The sequence below is a fragment of the Dermacentor albipictus genome, chromosome 5 (assembly GCF_038994185.2).
Source record: "Dermacentor albipictus isolate Rhodes 1998 colony chromosome 5, USDA_Dalb.pri_finalv2, whole genome shotgun sequence".
Classification (NCBI taxonomy): Eukaryota; Metazoa; Arthropoda; class Arachnida; order Ixodida; family Ixodidae; genus Dermacentor; species Dermacentor albipictus.
Genome location: NC_091825.1, coordinates 30,798,773 through 30,819,541, shown reverse-complemented (window position 1 = coordinate 30,819,541; position 20,769 = coordinate 30,798,773). Strand labels below are relative to the sequence as shown.

General features: G+C 48.1%; 1 protein-coding gene across 1 annotated transcript in view; it reads right to left on the bottom strand.

Annotated features, from left to right (window-relative positions):
• LOC135913825 (uncharacterized) overlaps positions 1–16,576 on the bottom strand; it is a 76,432-nt gene extending 59,856 nt beyond the window's left edge. The window contains exons 1-2 of the mRNA XM_065446515.1: positions 16,336–16,576; positions 12,832–12,910 (exon numbers count right to left, since the gene is read on the bottom strand). Coding sequence (XP_065302587.1) covers positions 12,832–12,910; positions 16,336–16,566 — 310 coding nt within the window. The 5' untranslated portion in view covers positions 16,567–16,576. The remainder of the gene's footprint in view (positions 1–12,831; positions 12,911–16,335) is intronic.
• Between the last annotated feature and the right edge of the window lie 4,193 nt (positions 16,577–20,769).

Below are 20,769 nucleotides of genomic sequence, written 5' to 3'. Positions count from 1 at the left end.
CCACTCGTGTGAGTTTCAGGTGCTGGGAGGTGGGGATGGTAGATAGCGTAGCCACAGGAACCTCGAGGGGCTATGAAAGAGGCATCCGTGTAGGCTACTCCCTGGGTAGTAAAGAGGGGGGAATGATGCTGCGCGGCCGCGTGACGACGGCCGGCATGCAGGACAAGGGACATATTAGACGGGAGGGGGAGAATGCGAAGATTGGGCGCCGGGGTGGATTTTGGAGAGGTAAAGGAGGAAACGGGAATGGGAGAGATACCCGCCTGGGCCAGTAACCACTGACCCTGACGGGTAAGAGAAAGCCGGGCAAGCTGGGAGTCACGGTGGAGAGAGAGAAGAGAACGAAGAGGATGGAAGAGGCCTGTGGCAAAGAGCTTAGCAGTGGAGGTGGTGATAGGGAGGTTGAGAGCTGCCTTGTAGAGGCCAACAAGGGCGGTCTCGAGGGTGTTAAGCTGAGTGTGGGTGAAGGAAACGTAAGGCACAAAGTACAGGAACTTGTTGAGGGCGAGCGCATGGGCAACTCGGCACGCATGAGCCTCGTGGAGGCCCGAGCGCCGAGTGACCACGCGCCGCAGGAGGTGAGTTACCGAGTGACAAGTCCTGACCGCGTGGTGTAGGGCTTGCACATTCTTGGCTGCATGTAACGGGAAGCCAAGAACTTTGCATTGGGGGACAACAGGAATGGGAGAGCCGGAAAGATGTAGGGAGATTAGGGCGTTGTGGGAGCGCTGGTATGAGGAGTAGTTAAGAAGGAGAAGCTCGGATTTCTCCGGAGCAGGTGACAAGCCAGCAGTGGGGAGAAAGGAGTTGATGAGATCGAGGCCACGTTGCAGGGTGTCCTGTACGTGACCGGGAGAACCAGACGAACACCAGAGGGTGATGTCGTCGGCATAAAAGATGTGGTGGAGGTCAGGAATCTGGGCTAGTTGGGAGGCGAGAGGGGTCATAGCAAGATTAAAAAGGATAGGAGAGAGAACAGCACCTTGAGGAGTGCCACGGGTGAGCGGGTGGGGATCGGACAGATGTGTGTCCACTCGGAAACGAGCCACTCGGTTAGAGAGAAAGGAGCGGAGATAAGAGTACATGCGGTGTCCGCAGTCTAGGGAGGAGATCTGAGACAGGATATGGTCGTGGCACACACCATCGAAGGCCTTGCGGACATCAACAGTCACAAGAGCGTGGATCTGGCTGGGATTGGGTGAGAGAAAGGTGTGCTGGAGGATCAGGAACATGTCCTGTGCACAGACGCGCCGTCGAAAGCCGATAAGAGAGTGGGGGAAGAAATCTTTCGCTTCAATAAGATCAGAGAGGCGAGTCAAAGCCATTCGCTCAAGGGTCTTGCCAACACACGACGTCAAGGAGATAGGGCGAAGGTTAGAAAGGGAGGGAGGTTTGCCCGGCTTCGGAATCATAGAAATAAGAGAGGATGTCCAAGCGCTCGGCAAGCAGCCGCTGTCCCAGGCATTGTTGAAAGTCTGAAGGAGGAATTCCTTGGAGTGGTCGGGGAGGTTGCGGAGTGTAGTGTATGTGATGGTATCCTCACCGGGAGCCGAGCGAGAAGCATTAGCAGCCAGGGCAGCTTCGAGCTCCCGGAGAGTGAAAGGGCGGTCGAGGTCTGGGTTAGGATCGCCAGAGTAGGCTGGGTAGGAAGGTGTGAGAGGGGGTGGGAGATACAAAGAAGTGAGCTTGTCAAAGACCTCGGAGGGAGTCCCCTGAGTGAGGGCTTTTGCTAGAGCGGGAGCAAGTGCAGGCTTCGTACCTAAGAAAGATTTAAAAAGGGACCACGTGGATCGCGAGTGTAATGCAGAATCGAGGCCGTCACAAAGCGCACTCCAACGAGAATGCTCGAGGGACGTGCCATGGGCGACTATCTCGGCCCGCAGAGCAGCATTCCGAGAGGAAAGTTGGGCATTCTTGGGTTGGGAGCGCAAAGAACGTTGGAGACGTTTCATCCGACGCCATAAACGGAGAAAGTGAGGATCCGGGTCTGGGATAGGATGCCGTGAGCGAACGCGACGGCTACTGGTCGAAAGCGCAGCGGAGATGCGCGACGTCCAGTCATCGTAAGATTCAAAGGAGGCGGAAAGGAGATTAGTGCGAAATGCGTGCCAGTCAGTGTGAGTGGTTGAGTGCGATCGAGGGATGTGGGAAAGTGAAGCGGTAATATGAATGAGGAAATGGTCGCTGAGGAGCGTTTCAGCTGTGACCTGCCAGTGAAAGGAAAGGGAGCCCCGAGAGAAAGAGAGGTCGGGTGTCGTGGAGCGCTGTGAGACAGTGCCCGCTCGAGTAGGGGAGCCAGGGGTATTAAGAAGGGTGAGGTGGCGTTCCTGGGCAAGACAGTGGAGAAGGCGGCCGGGCTTGAGGGTCTGGGGGTAGCCCCAGAGCGTGTGAGGGGCGTTAAAATTGCCCCCAAGGAGAAGATGGGTGGTGGCGGGAATAGAATGAAGGAACTTGCCCAAGGCAGTGAACAAAGAGGATGTGGCAGGGGGATTATAAAAAGACATAAAGGCGAGTGAGATGCGCGATGAAGGTCGGTAATACACAACACCAACTAAATATTTACGGAGGCTGGAGGGGATATCAAGTGGCTCGACGAGGACGTCGCTGCGTACATAAATGGACGCAAGCGGCGTGCCCGTCGTGGCATGGTAGGCGCGGTAACCTGGGACGGTGCGGGCCGTCCGAGTCTCCTGGATAAGGAGAAAATGGGGCAGGGAAGGGCGGGTGAGGAGATACTGGTGGAGGGGGGTCTTATTGTGGCGAAGGTTTCGACAGTTCCACTGCACAATCTCGAGGTCCTCTCCAGGCGCCATGTTTACGATAGATTAGAGGTAGAAGAGTTTGCGGGGACACGTTCCTTCTTTTTGGCCGGGGGCAGTGACTCCTGGAGGGAGCCCAGCATAGAAGCGAATGATTCCAATTGCTTGGATTGGGTTTGGAGGGTGGTGAGAATCTGGACAATCGAAGTTTCGAGCTGAAGCAAGCGAGTGTGGTGTGCAGTGGTGGTGGTTTCTACCAGGTCAGCCAATGGGGCGACCTGGGCGTTAGGGGACGGGGTGATGAGCGTGGCAAGGTGCTCATTTAGTTTGGTAAGCTGGGATGTAAGAGAGGAGGTTGTTGTCTTTAGGGTTTGTGTCAATGCGTGGATTTGCTGTTGTAAATCTTGGGAGATGCGCTGTTGTTCGCGCTGGTGACGCTCAAGCATTGTGAGCCGGAGATCGAAGGAGCGGTTCTCGTCAGTCAGGGATGGCGAGGGTATAGTAGAGGAAGAAAGGGATGCTTGCACCGAGGGCCCTTTGACTATAGCGGCGTAGGAGCCTTGAGGTGATGGAGCCTGACTTGACGGAGATGCATGATTAGCGAAGGAGGCGGAAGAAGGGGTGGGCTTCGTGGCCCTGCGCAAAGCTGTGCGACGGAGAAACGCGGCTCTGGCACACTCGCGTTGTTTAGCGAGGAGGAAGGGGCTGGTGGGGTCGAGAGAGGGATGTGTGTTTACCTGGCAATGAATGCACCATGGTTGGGCACACGCGTGAGCGGTAGGATCTGCGGGTAGGGGTGCAGCACAGCGGCGGCACTTGGCCGGAACGTCGTGCTGAGGGCAGTGGTGAGCACGGTGTCCCAGAGCAAGACAACGGCTGCATGTGGGGGGCTTAGGCTTATGAGGGCGGCATCGGAAAGCGACGCGTTTAAAATATACGAAGTGGGGTATGACGGTGCCAGCGAAGGTTATGAGCACTGATTCTGTGCTGCCCATCATACGAGCAGCGAGAACATCAGTCGTGTATGATTCAAGGTCATGCATGAGCTGAGTAGGAGTAAAGTGACCACCAACGTTATGAATGACGCCGAGGCAGGAAATGGGAGGATTGGGGGCATATGTTTTGACGGTGATTGGCTTACCGTGGAGCTGAAGATGCGTGAGAGAAAGTAGGAGTTGGGCGGTGAGAGGGGAGTGTGTTTTCAGAAATACAAGGCTCTGAGCTGGCTTGGCCTGAAGGGTGATCTCTGCGCTGGTTTTGGAGGAGAGATGTGCGGCGGAGACGATGGCGGCAAGCAAGTCGTAAAGAGGCAGCTTGGGAGTGAGGGTACCGGGCGGAAGCTGTATCCCAACTGAGATGAGCTCGGTGCGAGGGCGGGCGGCGGAGGCAGGTTTGCGGCTGGTACTGACGGTGCTCCAGCCGCTGTCTAATGATGGCGTATTATGGTCGTTGTCTGGGGACGACGTGAAATCCATCTCCGCCGACGAGTCGTCAGCCGGATACACAGTGGTAAAGGAGGTAGGGGCGACAGAAACACATCTCGAAACATTGGGAATGACGTTGGTGGGCGTAGAGTTTGCACTGTCCAGCACGGCAGAAGTGGTGGATCCGGTGGGAGCGGCTGCAACAAGCGCGTTCAGCTGCGATTCTGATGTCTGATTGCAGCACTTTACAACAGGCGCCAATGTGGCCGGAATAGACGCGGCGGCATCCGTGGCGGCGACGGTGAACGCTGCAGGCTGCGACACGTTTAGTGGTCCGAGACTCTTGGGGTCGCTGACAACGTGAAACTTGGTCGTAGGAGACGTTGAGGCGACGAACGCCGACTGCGACGCGGCGGTCGAGTCAGAGCTCTCAGCGTTGCTCACAGCGTTGAACGTGGCCGGAATATGCACGGTGGCGTGTGCGGAGTGCAGGAACGCAGCCGGTTGAGGCAGGGCTGCCGGCTTAGAATTAGGCACGTCGCTGGTAACATTCAGCGTTGACAGAGTAGGCTCAGTGGCACCGGCGGCGGTAGAAGAGGAGGCCAGCGGGGCATTGGTGGCTGTCGGCTGGCGGGTCTTCGTGAGACGCTGCATGTCAGAGGTGCAGGCGCGGCGAGTTAGGGTTAGCGCGGCGCCGCGCCGCTTCGTAGATTTGGAGGGGCCTGGAGGGCCAGCCTGGCGTCGGACCGGGAGTCGTATGGTGTCCACTTGTGGCGGAAGTCTTCGTGAAAAGATGAAGAGTAGACCCAGGGGCGGGCAAGGCCCTGGACCGGGCCAAGGACGGGTGAAAACGGAGCACGATATGCAGCCAGATAACCAGAGTGGCGCCACCTATAGATCCCTCGATTAACACCATATTTCTAACTCATAAGAAGACGATTCCTAAATAACAATTACTGCCACTTAATTTCCTAATATAGCTTTGCAAGGAGTCGCAAGTACTTGAAGGGTTAAGCAATGGGAACATTGCAACTAAGTGGTTTAAGAGTCATCCCATGCCAACTGCTCAAAGACCGTGTTCTTGACTGTCGATAACGGTACACACATATGGCCTGAAAATCGGTTCGACAAAAATTATATGTATTAAATGAGGGTCACTTGAACTTTCCCAAGTGGCGGTAAATGAGCTGCCAGAAAAATCCATTCCAAAGATAGAGTGTTCTACATGTTATTGCAAGCTTTGCGTTTTTGCATGTACATATTTTTACTCTCATAAAATATTATGTAAGACAACACTTTTTCTTCTTTAGAAACAGAAGTACAAGATTTACTTGATAGAATTCCGAGAAGCTAAAAGGAATTGCGCGGGAGCTCTTGATAACATATATATGCGCGTGAAACGCACTGGCTCCTGAAATCTTATCTAAATCACTCAGTCAATATTTATTGAAAAGAATACATGTCTTAAAGACAGCGTTCAAATGCTTGGTCTTAGTGCATGGCGATTTTCAATCCAGCAGGTAGTAGAAAGAAAATCTAATTATCCGTAAGAAAGCTTATCCCACAGAACACTTAATGCACTAACATCCCATGCTACACGTTAAATTTACAAATTCATAAAATAAAAATCTGCGAGAAAGTTAAAAATTAGATGATATTCCAGGTGCACATTGCAGAACGTTACAAAAGCCAAATTTATGCATAGAAATCAATGACATGGGTTAGTAAAAAGGCTGTGTACTTAAAGTCAAGGTACATAAAAGGAACCTTATGTTACATTGCAAATTGGTCGTTACGATCACATGTATCACTTTCACATCTGTTTTCGCATTTTTTTCCTTTGGACATAATTCCGAGCACGTAATCGTAAAGCTTATTAAAAAGACGTGAAACATAATATACCTGTCTCCTGTTACAATTTTGGTTTAAATATGTGCTTTAAGGAAGTCGCATATATTACGTAATAATACCGTGAAAGCACAACAATACCAAAACGTTGCCCTAGTGCATCAAGAAGAACGCACGTTTCTTCCATGTCAACAGATTTCAATGCAGTACAGTAAGGCACTGCATCTACACGTGGTCTATTTGTATTGTTCAAAGCTTCTTTCTTGTAGTGCCAAGAAGTGGCATAGAATGTTATTGCATATGTTATTGCGTACGCTATTAAAGTTCAACTAACTCTTTGTATGTGACCATTCCCAAATTCACTGGAGTCTTTCCCTCGCAAGTTATTCATCATTGCAGCACCAGCCATTAGTCCTTAAGAGATATAGGTAGAGTGCTCAGTCCCTGTAATGTGCTGGTAAAAAAGAACATCTAGGTGCTTAACAACAGGTTCGTGCCTTAAAACCAGACGTTTACACGAAGGCCACTTACAATCGTGCATGTGCAAAGGCAGCTGCAGAGTTATCTTGTACGCGGGTTTCTGAAACGTACTAGTTTTGTCATTTTAAGATTATAACATATAATGGATTTGCTAAAGACCAGTTGAGTACAACGCTGACATCTTTTTGCAAGATTTGACTCTCTACTTTGTATTCAAGGGCCTCGAGGGCACGTGCTGTTTCGTCTGCATATTGAAGCAGGTTCAACTTAGTTTTTAAAAGACCGAGATCAGGTACATATAGTATATCGAAAAGCAGCGGTCCGAGCGTACTACCCTATGGTATTCCGTACTTTATCGGTTTTAACCCGCCATAAACGTCACCAATTATTAAAGCTCGGTGCCCTATCTTTAAGTAATTACTAATTAAATTGTGAAAATTATGGGGCTTTACGTGCCAAAACCACTTTCTGATTATGAGGCACGCCGTAGTGGAGGAATCCGGAAATTTCGGCCACCAGAGGATCTTTAACGTGCCCCTAAATATAAGTACACGGGTGTTTTCGCATTTCGCCTACATCAAAATGCGGCCGCCATGACCGGGATTCGATCCCGCGACCTCGTGCTCAGCAGCCGAACACCATAGACACTGAGCAACCACGGCGGCTAATTAAATTGTAGAACTCATTTCAAAAACCCAAACTGTTTAGCTTTTCCAACAACGTGTTGCAATCTATTGTATCAGATGCTTTGAGCAGGTCTAAATATAGTACCAGTATTGCATGGTTATTGTCTAACGCAATGTTGATCATCATCAGCCTGGTTACGCCCACTGCAGGGCAAAGGCCTCTCCCATATTTCTCCAACAACCCGGTCATGTACTAATTGTGGCCATGCCGTCCCTGCAAACTTCTTAATCTCATCCGCCCACCTAACTTTCTGCCGTCCCCTGCTACGCTTCCCTTCCCTTGGAATCCAGTCCGTAACCCTTAATGACCATCGGTTATCTTCCCTCCTCATTACATGTCCTGCCCAAGCCCATTTCTTTTTCTTGATTTCAACTAAGATGTCATTAACTCGCGTTTGTTCCCTCACCCAATCTGCTCTTTTCTTATCCCTTAACGTTACACCTATCATTCTTCTTTCCATAGCTCGTTGCGTCGTCCTCAATTTGAGTAGAACCGTTTTCGTAAGCCTCCAGGTTTCTGCCCCGTAGGTGAGTACTGGTAAGACACAGCTATTATACACTTTTCTCTTGAGGGATAATGGCAACCTGCTGTTCATGATCTGAGAATGCCTGCCAAACGCACCCCAGCCCATTCGTATTCTTCTGATTATTTCTGTCTCATGATCCGGATCCGCAGTCACTACCTGCCCTAAGTAGATGTATTCCCTTACGACTTCCAGTGCCTCGCTGCCTATTGTAAACTGCTGTTCTCTTCTGAGACTGTTAAACATTAGTTTTCTGCAGATTCATTTTTAGACCCACTCTTCTACTTTGCCTCTCCAGGTCAGTGAGCATGCATTGGAGTTGGTCCCCTGAGTTACTAAGCAAGGCAATATCATCAGCGAATCGCAAGTTACTAAGGTATTCTCCATTAACGTTTATCCCCATTTCTTCCCAATCCAGGTCTCTGAATACCTCCTGTAAACACGCTGTGAATAGCATTGGAGAGATCGTATCTCCCTGCCTGACCCCTTTCTTTATTGGGATTTTGTTGCTTTCTTTATGGAGGACTATGGTGGCTGTGGAGCCGCTATAGATATTTTTCAATATTTTTACATATGGCTCGTCTACACCCTGATTCCGTAATGCCTCCATGACTGCTGAGGTTTCGACAGAATCAAATGCTTTCTCGTAATCAATGAAAGCTATATATAAGGGTTGGTTATATTCCGCACATTTCTCTATCACCTGATTGATAGTGTGAATATGATCTATTGTTGAGTAGCCTTTACGCAATCCTGCCTGGTCCTTTGCTTGACAGAAGTCTAAGGTGTTCCTGATTCTATTTGCGATTACCTTAGTAAATAGTTTGTAGGCAACGGACAGTAAGCTGATTGGTCTATAATTTTTCAATTCTTTGGCGTCCCCTTTCTTATGGATTAGGATTATGTTAGCGTTTTTCCAAGATTTCGGTACGCTCGACGTTATGAGGCATTGCGTATACAGGGTGGCCAGTTTCTCTAGACCAATCTGCGCACCATCCTTCAACAAAAGGGGAAGGCAGCTGGGGAGGATCAGGTAACAGCAATGTTGATAAAATCTGCCAATTCTTTAAATAGTGTAACCGCCTTTGTTTTTCCTTTGACAATGCGAAATGTGCCACGTTTGTTAAAGACAACTCGCCACAGGATTCCGTGGTAAAGGCAACGCGTTTTTCCGTTATATGTGCTAAACGATGATGAAATTACGATTGGCCTATTGTTCGCGCACTCTCTGACATTTCGTCATTCATATATACAGAGTGTTTCAGTTAACTTTAGCCAGAGTTAAAAAATATGCCGAGGGAGTCTAAGACGACGCGACGAACTGCATGCTGCTCACATCTGTATGTAGTGTGTTTGGACATTTTGTGCACATTGCTTAATTAGATAATTAGTCAAGATTAATTAACCAACTTCTGAAACAACGAAGGTAGGAAGAAAATTCAAATTACAAAGATGCAGAGAAGTTTGTAAAACGTCCGAATAAGCAGTTATGTCTTTCTATCTATTAAGTATTAGTGTTTTTCGGCTTACTGCGGATGCCGGCGAAATACGAAAGAAAAGACACCACGTGACATGCCCGCTTGCGCTTCGCATTGCACTGCTCCCAAGCCCTTCCGCGCACAAACACAGCACTTATCCGGGGAGCTGCCGCTGCGTCTGCTCGTCGCTATTGTGAAACGCCACGAGGGAAGCAGATCACTGGCGCAAACCTCACAGTCAACGCCTTCGTCGCGGCCCTGTCGCCTTTTATACGGCAGCACGTCCTGCTAGATGCTGCATTCGTTTGTGCGCGGCCAGTTTGGGAGCGCTGCAATCACGGCGCGCAAGTAGGTATGTCACGCGGCATTTTTTTTTATTGCGCGGGCATCCGCAGTAAGCTGAAAACACTAATACTTAATAGATAGAAAGTTAGAATCTGTCTTATCGGACGTTTTGCAAAGTGCTCTAGAATTTTCTAATTGGAATTTTTTTCCTCAATTCGTTGCTTCAGAAGTTGTAGATTAATCTTGAATAATTATTTAATTAAGCAAAATACAAAAGTAGCATGACACACTGAATACAAAAGTGAGCAAGATGCATTTGTTCGCGTCTTCTTAGAGTTCATCGGCATATTTTTAAACTCTTGCTAAAGTTAGCTGAAACACCTTGTACTACGGATACCTTAAGCTCATCCGGTGTCACCCGTTTGAAATATTCAATTTATTATATTTTCAAACCATCTTCATTTAGCTTCTTAATGTTGCAGAACACATGTCTAAAGCAAACAATATCATGCCCAGCTGGTTAGTGCTTCTGGCACATTGTAGCATATAGGTCAGGTTCAAACGCAGCCGTAAAATGCGCCCGATGCGCGCAACCACTTCTCCGTCGATAGACCGTACCTTTATCAGAGTGCGTACGTTTCAGTTCCTCCGCTACAATTGTCAAGGTCAATACAAGGTCCAATTGAACTTACCGCATCAGGCTTAAAAATTTCCCTTGCAAATTCTTTTCTGCGTCTTTATAGGCGCGTCTATAGATTGCGTCTTCTGTAATCTGCTCATCATTCCGTTCGTTATTTCTCAACATTATGTGCTATCATTCTTTTCCAAACTAAACTTGTGCATGAGCTGCGTTCGTACTGCTTGGCGAATCGTTGCGGTTACTAAGTTCCTTAATGATCTATATTCATTTCTCTATGAAAGATCTTGCTGGGTCATTTTTACAGTATTTCAAACTTTCATCTTTCCGATAACATGAACGATCTCATATGTCATCTGCAACAGAATTCGGTGCACCATCTTTTAAACCACACAAACCTGAATTTTGACCAAACTCCAGATCGGTCTATGTTTCGACGATAGTAACACCGTAACACCCCGGCCATCGTGGTAACACACAACGGTAATCCACTGAAAAATCCGGTCGAAAAGACGGCAAGAGCAGCTACCCTTAAAGAAAACATTAGGTTATAGCGGAGCAATCAAATAAAAGTGATCTTACGAATATGGAAATGTAATGTTTAGCCCCGCTTTTTCAACACTTCGTTTACTTTTTGGCTTCGCCTCATGGCATCGTGGCCGAAATTAAAAACCAGCTGTGACGCAAACTAAAACAAGAAGAATATTTCTGCAAAAATGTGGTGCACTGTTCTTGTTTCCATTTGAATAATAGATGCATTTCGGCAAACTCACGAGAGATAGGCGACACAACTGAATAATTCTTGCATAACCTTGGTCACTTGCTCCAACAGTAAGTGGTCAAAGCACCCGAGGCATTACGCTAACTCAGTTTTATGCTATGGGTTCCTCGTTTTAAGAAAAAGGTGAGTTCAACGTGTTTTATTGTGTGAATGCGCCTCAATGCCCTAAACGCGTCTCCAACGAATATGTCTCCGTTGAGCAGTTACATTTATGATGCCAGAGAGGTGTACTTGTGATTGCTTAGGAATCAAGCATGGAAAATGGAAAACAAGATTGATTACTTGATTCACGCTAAAGCATGATGGGTAATAAATCTCCGGGTGGATGTTATCTCGTGCTCACGTTTACCGGAACGTGAAAGGGTACAGCAATACCTTATAAGCGATAGTCGCAAATTCATTTGCTTGAGGCACTGAAGTTCAACACGCGATACGAATTAGAACAATCGTTGAAGTATTATTACGAGCATACATATAAAAAACCTTTTGCACATGTGTTTCATTTAGAAAAAAACAACAGCAAGAGCTGTTATCAAGACAAGCCAGAAGCACAAATCATCGTAGATACACGAACTCAATATATCCATTTTAAGACAATATATGCGGTGTTTCTTTTTTCATTTTTTTATCCAAGTGTTTTATAAAAAGGCAATTAGCGTAGCGAATACTCGCGTAGCCCACGGCCAATCGTTCGACCACTCTAGATAATTCTTATGCACATGGCATGGCTTACTATTGTTACTCAACAACAAACCATGTTATTCTCATTTAAATCCGCGTCCAACGAACGAGCAAGTCGCGCCACGTGTCTGCAGATGACAATTTTAACGCCTGTCGAAGCAAACCGCAGAACTTATTCCGTATCCCCACGGTACTCACGTCGCTACTATCGTCGCCTATGTTTCCGCACTAATCATAGCTTACAACTCCCATTCTGACTGTTGGCTCAAGCATGCGCGCACACATCGCACTGGGTACTCCATCTGCCCCATCACCAGCAGAGAAACGTCGGCCATACAAAGTCAAATGACTTCAGTGCGTCTCACAGAACCATTCCAACGCAGAACACGCCAAGTGGCGCTCAATACACCGTGCGAACCTTCAATCAACCGCCAGCAACTGCCACCGAGAGTATTATCTCGCATGCAACGCCGAGTGTGGAGCCAGCATGGAGGCGAGAGAAGACAGCCCGTAGAGGACGCCGCTGCCTACGCAATATGCCCAGGGTACTGACCCATAGGCATAGGCAGCGCTCACCTTCCAGAAGCGTTGAGATTCGACGAAGATGGAAGAACTAGCTGGTCACCAGTTAAGATAATTAAGACGATTCGAGCATTGATGGGGGAAAACAGGGAAGCTGTTGATAGAACAGGAGGTATTGCAAGCGTAGGTAATGGCACAGTTTAGTTATAGAACTTATAAATACGAAACTTAAGGTCCAAATCAGAAATGCGAAAGGCTAGATAGCAATAGTTGTAAAATCTGAAACAATTAAACAGGTTAGTTGACTAAGTCTCCGCCCTGTTTCAAGGAGGGATGTCAATAAACATCGCCATCATACGGCAACGCCCATGAAAATTAACAACCATCGATATAAGACATGAAAAAGTTTCGTAAATGCTAATCTCCACAACTTAGAAAGTTATGATAACTGGGGTGGAAAGAGCCAAGGACATCCCAAACACCGGGCACAGAAGAGAGGCAGAGTGTGGCCAGTGTCTCTGTAGGATCTCACGCGGGCTACCCGCAGCGGTCATGTGTCTCTTATAGTAATGGGTACAGAGAGCGTTATGACAAACAGCAGAATTAAAATCAGCATTTTGCCTCCATTCAGAGTAGAAGATAGAAATCCGTTCATCTTTGACTCAACAAGTAATACGTTAAAAAAGAAACGCACAGAAATGTTTGCTGGGACGTATGCTGACTTACGTGACGGTGAAGATACGCCGAGGAATCTCGAGACCAAGGAGTCAGACGTTCTTGCAAATATTGAAACGCAGTTCCACGCCTACAAAGGAGGAAAATAGCATTCTATAAATATCTGATACCTATAAGGTCACTGCAGAGAAACGCAATACATTTGAAATCAAGTCAAGCCCTAGAGCATCCTGTAGTTGTCATTTTTCGCAAAGCAGCATGCAACAAAGGTAATTTACTCAGCCTAATTGAATATACGCTGTACTGATAGAAATAACCGTTCTGTATTTTGCAAGGGTAAGAAGTACACGTTCACTGCGTGCTGCGGTGACGCTCTCATGCAGAAAGTGAGGTCGCGAGTTTGATTCCCAGCCACGGTGGCCGCATTCGGCAAGACGAATGGCCTTGTTCAGAAACGCAAGTGCTCTGCACTTTTAGAGGAACTCGCCGTTGGTAAAATTGCACACGTACGCTGCACCTAAGGCATCTCTCATGGCATGTGTGTTACTTTTCGAGCTTAAGAGTCATAATTAAATTATCACCTTCATTATTAAACACGCCCATTGTGGACCCTAATCTAACTCCTCTTATTGAGAGATATCTGAAATAATTTCAGTTCCATTTTCAAGCCGTACTCCGATGTCATTGGTTCCAATTTCTTTGCTACCACAAAAAATACCAGAATGAACAAGACAACATCAGCAGCCTTCAACGATTACTCTGAATCCGAGCTCAAAATTGCGACAGCGGCAGGCTGTCGCCATGAAACCCCATATTGCATGTATAGCTTCTTTATGATGCACGCAACATCGTCCTCGTCTGCAGCACTATTGGCTGTTGTGGCCTCATAAACGTACGCGCACACGGCACAGAAGCTGTTTAAGGCAAGAAAGTCCACCAAAATTGCCTAGTACGGCTACCTATTGTGAATTAGTTAACAATCAGATAAAAGTGTCAGTCTGACCTTGAACAGAGCTTCGGAATGATACGTGAGCCGAGTAGTGTTTCATGGCGTCAGCCATTCACTTTCCCTTAAACAATGGTGTCATTAACTCTGCTGGCTTACCTCTTTTTTAAATGACGTCGCACAATATACTGCACTATCTGTGCTTCAGTGCTACACTTGAGCGGAAGACAAGCAAAAGCGTAAGCGGTGCCTCTACACCTAATGCGTCGGTAGCTTACTCCTTTCATATTTTCATTGCCTCTTTTGTGGCAACTCATTATGGCTTATTCCCGAGCAGCAGTGCGCGCCACATCGGGCGAATTATAGTTGCGTAGCCTCTGGAGTGCGATACAGCGCACAAACTAGGAGAAGACCACGCACGCTTGTGTTGGTAAGCACTTCTGATGTCTTCGTATCTGTCTTCGTCTTGCGGCGCCGTCACGCACTCCAGAAACCATTCTTTCCATGAGTCATATTGAGCACCCCCCCCCCGCCCCCCTCTTGTGGTTTAGATAAGGAGCGTACGAATGCTTACGCATTAAAAAACAAGCTGCGCATGTATTTTTCTCGGGAGAGGCATAGACGTGCCACGATCACACAGCTATTGCGTCTAGTGTCTGCAGGGCGCCCTCATATAACTGTTTCAATTTCTTCCGTACGTCTTCCGAGAACACGCGTTGCAGCAGAACTAAACGCTTTACCCGCACGTTCATGGCATGTGCGTCCTATCCGGAAAAAAATCGGATACGTTGTATCAGGGATGCCGCCACAGTGGGGTGCCGCAAACGCCCTGTGGGTGCTGCTGACAATGTATTGGCACCAAGGTGATGACATGACGTAACCAAATCCATATTCCCAACCGCTCGACCTCCCGAGCAAATATCAGCGGCCGTCAAAGCCGTCCATTCCCCCTGTGCCCTTCGTCACCGAGTTGTACTTCTCCACAGGAGTTGCACGCGACCCCTCGTAGGCCGGATGACAATACATTTAACCATGACACCGTTAACGCGAATCACCACTTAAAAATCAGTGTTCAGTGCTGCGCATGTATTCGTTTTGTCGTGTGGCTAGGGTTGCTACATCACATGAAAGGTTACGTTGCATTGTAGCCGCTTAGTGCAATCATTACCGCAGGTTAGTCAGTTTCTCCGCAAAAGGCAAACGCGCGGCCAGAATCGAGCCGAGACCGAGCCGACAGCAGCGCGAAAGCGGAACTATGGTGGCTCGCGGAATGGAAAGCGCGCGACAATATTTATGACGATATTCATTTTATGACGCCTACTTTGACGCTCATTGCAATGAACGACTCTGACAACGACACATTGGCTCGCGATGCTGGGCTCTATTTCAGCGACTTAAGCACTGATGAACGTGACCTGCTGCTGAGGGCTCGCACTGCCGGCGTCGTTGCGTACAACTACGACGGCAACTATATGTCATGGCTGTACATATTCGTACATTTGCAGCTTTTCCTTCGTGAAAACGAAATGCCGCACTCACCCGCACGCCCCGTCTTCGACCTGCAGTTGTTCTTGCGCTTTGGAGAATGCAGGCAAGACCGACGGAACAGCGCTACGGGAAAGCACTGCTTTGAAAGGCACTTCACACGACTTCAGTAAGTCGGCGTTGAATTCGTAATCCTCTGGACGAAAGCGCAGCGAGCACACTGTGCGACTTTTCGGCTCTTTGCCAACGCGCTGTGGCAGAGTTACGGCACTTAACCACTTTGTACGGAGAGGTTCACTCGTTGGCACACAGAGATAAGTAACGCTGGATTCGCCGCTGCAACTGCCCTTGGCCAAGTTCCGCGGACCGTTCGTGCATCCCACGACATCGCATGGATGGGGTATTCTCACTGCTTTTTCCAAATGCATGTTTCGCGAGCGAGCAGAACCAGTGCAGCACGACGCGATAACGAAACAACTGAAACTCCAAAGCGCGCGCGGCGCATAGTCGATCGCGCAGATTCGAGCGAAAACGAAACCTTTCAACCACCCATACAACTGAATAGTAACGTCAAAATTTTATTTTTTCTTAGAACCGAATAGAAGTAGACAAGTAGCATTTTCTTCCGTCTTATAACCTAATGAACTGATCTTTTTAATACGAGTAGTTGAGTACTGGTAACATGAATTACGATGAGGACTGCCTTCGTCATCAGGCTAGTACCGGAATGTCGCTGGGGGTTCTCAAATCGTTTCATGCATTTACCTCAATTTCTCGGTTACTAAAGCTCTGCTAGCAATTATATTGACGCCTTAGACGTTCTAGAGCATCGCTATATCACTTTAACTTGACTTCATAGTATCTTTTAGTGTCCCTTTAAGGCGAACATGTAAGTGCAGCCAATGTACTACACTTACGCACCTGTCCTTTCACCATCGTCCTACATTCTAATGAATGCATTGTGGCATATGGCAAGTGCTCTGTCGCATTCTTGCACACCAGTGCAGTGCGTCGGCGTAGCGTTATCCGGCACCAGCAATCGATGTAGACATCAAATTGTTCCTTTTAACATTGCGCTGCTCCGGAGCATGGAGCAGAGGGCGCGGCGTATCATTTATACTCACGAGACAGGCTGTGGTCATAACGGAGACTTCCATTTGATTGCGGAGACGGTTGCGCTGCATCCCCCGATGCCTGTCGCCTGAATGCCGCCTGCTCGTGTTGTTCGCCTGCGCCTGCAGCCCGGGGTCGCGCGCGTGATCCGTCGGCGTCGTGCCCGACGCGTCCGGTGTTGGGGAGAGCACGCATCGCCGCCAGTCGGTCGACGGGCGGCGGCTCTCGCTGACGGGTTCCATCGCCACGCAAACGCGCTCGTCTTCTTCTGCTAGCTTCACGAGGTACCGAAGGCACCTGCCACGGGGATTCACCTTAAGATAATGCCAAATTGAATTCTAGCCTAATGGCGACGAAACAAACGGATGTAACTTCATAAAGTTAGTCAACGAATTCTAACATGCGTACAAATAAACACATATAAATCAAAACAAAACTTGCCACTGACTCCGAAAAGTTCTCGACTCACGACATCTTCTCTTTGTTCTGGGTAGGAGAAACTAGAAGAATACGAAAGAAACCCATAGAAATATCAAATTTCAGATTCCTATGCCTCTGAATTTATTCACTTGACCATGAGCAGCCTCTTACAGCAAACATTGCTAATATTTGGTTGGCGTATGGTGTTAAGGCTTCACCTACTATCCTGGATAAACCATGGATCCAGCATGTAGCAGTAGTAAAAGAAGAAGAAAAATAAAAAGGTAGTTTGTAAATAAAGAGAAAATAAAGTATTAACCTTATTTAAATGATCACGTTGAAGGACTTTTATTCTCTTAACTGTTACTATGTACTTCATGGATGCTATAGTTATTCCAAACTTTCCTATTCCAATTCTGCAATCAGCCCTTCACAATAAGCCAAGATATTTTCGGGCCACCCTCCCACTTCACCTCTCTGTCACGCGATGTCACAAAAACCGCGGGAATGCCCCGGCATCTGATATGATATGTGCACACTGATTACACGTGGTTAGGCCGAACAAAAGATACTTTATTTTTTCTCATTCGACGCTTTTTTCCCAATAGCCATTTGCTACTAGGCAAAAGTTTTCGGGCTGCGGCCACCTCGCCTTTCTGTCACGCGACGTCACAATACCGCGAAAACTCACCGCGTCAAAATGACGTGTGCGCGTTAAAGATGCATTATTATGCGGAACAAAAATGATTTTTTTATCTGAATAGCTGGTGACTGCGTCGCTGCGAAAGAAATAGAAGATGGCTGCCCGCCGATCGCTTAGGCACTGGCTATTCGCAACTGCTGGAAAGCATGGGTTTATTTGCGTATAACAAAATTTTTTGCGTGGCAGCCTAACGTTATCTAGGCGTTTCGGCACATATACGACATCGCTCTGCCAACTATTCTTTGCTGGGGATCTGTTTTAACAGCATTCTTAACGTTCCGTTGCACGCCGCCGCGGTTTTTGACTAGCCACCACAGGCAAAGTAAGGTGTAGCGGTCCAATGGCAGACGCGGACGCGACCCTCCTCATCTATTTTCGCTGCGCTGGAAACCTTCTCCGATTGAGCGTGCTCCTCGCCTCTTGTAAGCCGCTTATACAAGAAAAACCGCTCGATGCAGCCAACGTTATTCGTTTTTAAAGCAAACAAAAGTGACCTCCTACAAACGAGGAGGGCGTTCGAGTGGGCTATTTATTACTGCAACACTGCGGGCCACCGCACCATGCTTGGTCAGCAGTTACGTAAATTTGACGTCGCGAGATTGCATTAAAAACAGATTGGAATATGTTAACGTTTTGGGGCCCCAGGTATACAGAGTGTCCCAGCTAACATTACCCATGCTCTTAAAATATAGAATGTACGAGGACTCAACCAATGGTATTCTGTCAGCAGTGGCGTTCCGCCCCAGGAAAATATGCTTTTCTTTCTTGCGAATGAAACTATCCATAATTAGATTAGATTTATTAGCGAACTTCTTGTAACTGAATTGAGGGCGTTAATCTTTATAAAAAAGTAAAATTTGTCTTTTAGAACACCCGATCTGTTGTTTTCGTGTGCTACGTCTCGCGTAATTATTTTTTCCGCGTTATAAAAAAAACGCGGAGACTTATATACACAGCCGCATGATTACGCGTCCGCAAACCGAGACAGCAGCGGTCCCATGCGTTCGCCGGAACAATTAGCTCCGCCCAATGCCTCTTCCTCAATGCCTTGCATACTGCATAGCTTTCGAGCTCCGCGCGTAAAAGGTCGCCAGCACTTCGCAGTGACCAACGCCAACTAGTTGCGTACGCTACCGATGGCGGCGCTGCGAATGGCACTCCAATAAAACCCTTCAATCTACAATAGTAGCGCCATACAGTTTCTCACTATTGACCTTTGCACCGGAAGCCTCGATTCAGAGAGTCGGAAACGGATATCAGACCCCCGGTAGCAAGAGTAGCTAGCGTCTCATACTTGCCCTCTCATGCTGGACTGTCACGCGCGCTGTTCCCGCATTGACTGCACCAAGTTCTCGCCATTTTAAGCTTATCCGCACAGACTGTGCAAACGTCCGGGCAGCACTGCGCTGTGTAAGGTTGTTCGAACAACCAGGAAAAGCGCTATGCAGCAAGAAAAGTGCAGTGCAGCACGCAAAATGTTCTGCAAGAGGACTGCGGCTGCAACATGTACCTGTTGCATCTGTTTCCTGCCGACGCGGTACTGAAGCATCGCTGGATTAGCGCTGTAAATCGTAAGGATTCGTCCCTACGGAGTCGTCGCGCGTCTGCTCGGTTCATTTTGTCGACTGGAAGCGGACATCTGAGACTCGAGAGCCAATACTTCAGCTCGGATACGCGAGGAAGGTAAGATGCGCTGTGTGGGTCTCCATCGTCAGCCCCTAACGCTTAGATGGGCTACAAATATGCAAATATGAGCCAACAAGATCAAGTTGTGGGCAAGCGTGATGAGAGTGGTCGTTTTCGAATTAATCGTAGGTCTTGAAGGGGCGGCGGCGCATCACGAAACAAGACATCCAAGTGCCGAAGAAGGTAGGCTCGCACGTTGTGTTCGCGATAACATCGGTAATAAGCGTTCCCCTTTCATTTCCAGAGAGCAAAAGAAAACCTTGTGCCACAGGTGGCCCCGTCTCCCAATCCTCCTCTGACGAATGTATGCGCGACTGCCAGAGTGATTTTTCGAAACGCGCTGAAGCGCGTTCGATATCTGTTTATGTTCATCTTCAAGTACTACACATATCGAAATGCATTTTTCGCAGGTACAACACAGCAATTACAGTAGCAATGCTGACTTGCAACTGCTTTGCTCTGCTGCTTTTTCTGAGGGATGTGCCCACAGCTTATTAACAATGCTGTAAGATTCAAGTGGCTTCTGTGCCACTGGACTCGCCGAAGTGACTAACCATGGCCATGTCGTTTGACTGCTGTGCCGAAGGACGCGGAATCGAATCTCGTCCGTAGCGGCCGCGTATCGATGGAGGCCAATGCTGTGCTAAGTCGTATGGTAGAAATAAACCGCATCCCTCCACTATGGCGTCCCTCGCAACGCATGCGCGGTTTCGGGACGTTAAACCGCTCATAATATGTGCGCTGCTGCCTGCACCGAGAATTTTCTGAAAAACAAGGCAGGCCAAACTTTGCTCTGTACAGCGCTTGCACGTACTCAGATTTTATAATGGGATCTCAAGTGAATGCCCTAGCTAATTTATGACTTGCCACATTGTACATAATCACCTGAGCTCATGCTCTGTTTAATTCATTTCTGTGGACTACTTTAATGACATTCACTTTGGCTCCAGTGATTTCTTTAATTGCCACAGATAAAATCGTTGAGGATGTTGTTACTGTATGTGCACTGCAGCTAATAGTTTGCTCAACTACAATAATACGAGGCTTGAAAAAAAAAAGGATGGCCAATGAAGCCATGCAATTGGTTCTTATCCTGTGGCTCCAAGCTGCAATGCTTTTCTACCCTCAAAGCAGAAACCAGTCCTTATCGTTAAGTGCTATGTACTTGTTTGTTGTTTTAGAGCGCAGCTCTTTGGCGTCCGTTCCTGGGTTTCGCGTCGTCGTCGGCGTTGTCGTCGGCCTCGTAACCAGCTCCGCCCCCCTTTCATCCCCCCAGCGCTAGCAGCGACCGACTGATACCGCTGGATGCCGCTGACGCCGCTAGAAAGTCGAGATAACGTGACTGCATAGAACACCGTCGCCGCCATGCAGAAAGAGGAGGAAAGGGTCCCCCCCCCCCCTGTTCTTGTGTGGCGGATAGGGTGCTCTTCAGTTGCCGACGCGCCGGTTATTTCACGTAGGCCCCGGCACGTCGACGAATACGTGACCACCTTCCCACGGCTAGACCTGGTTCTTAGCGCTGCGGAAGCGAGGGTATCATATTGTTTGTGTCGGCATCGGCGGCGTTGTCCCTGAAACCAACTCCGCAGCTGGGGTTGACTCACTATCGGCGTCAGCGGCATCAGTCAGTCGCTGC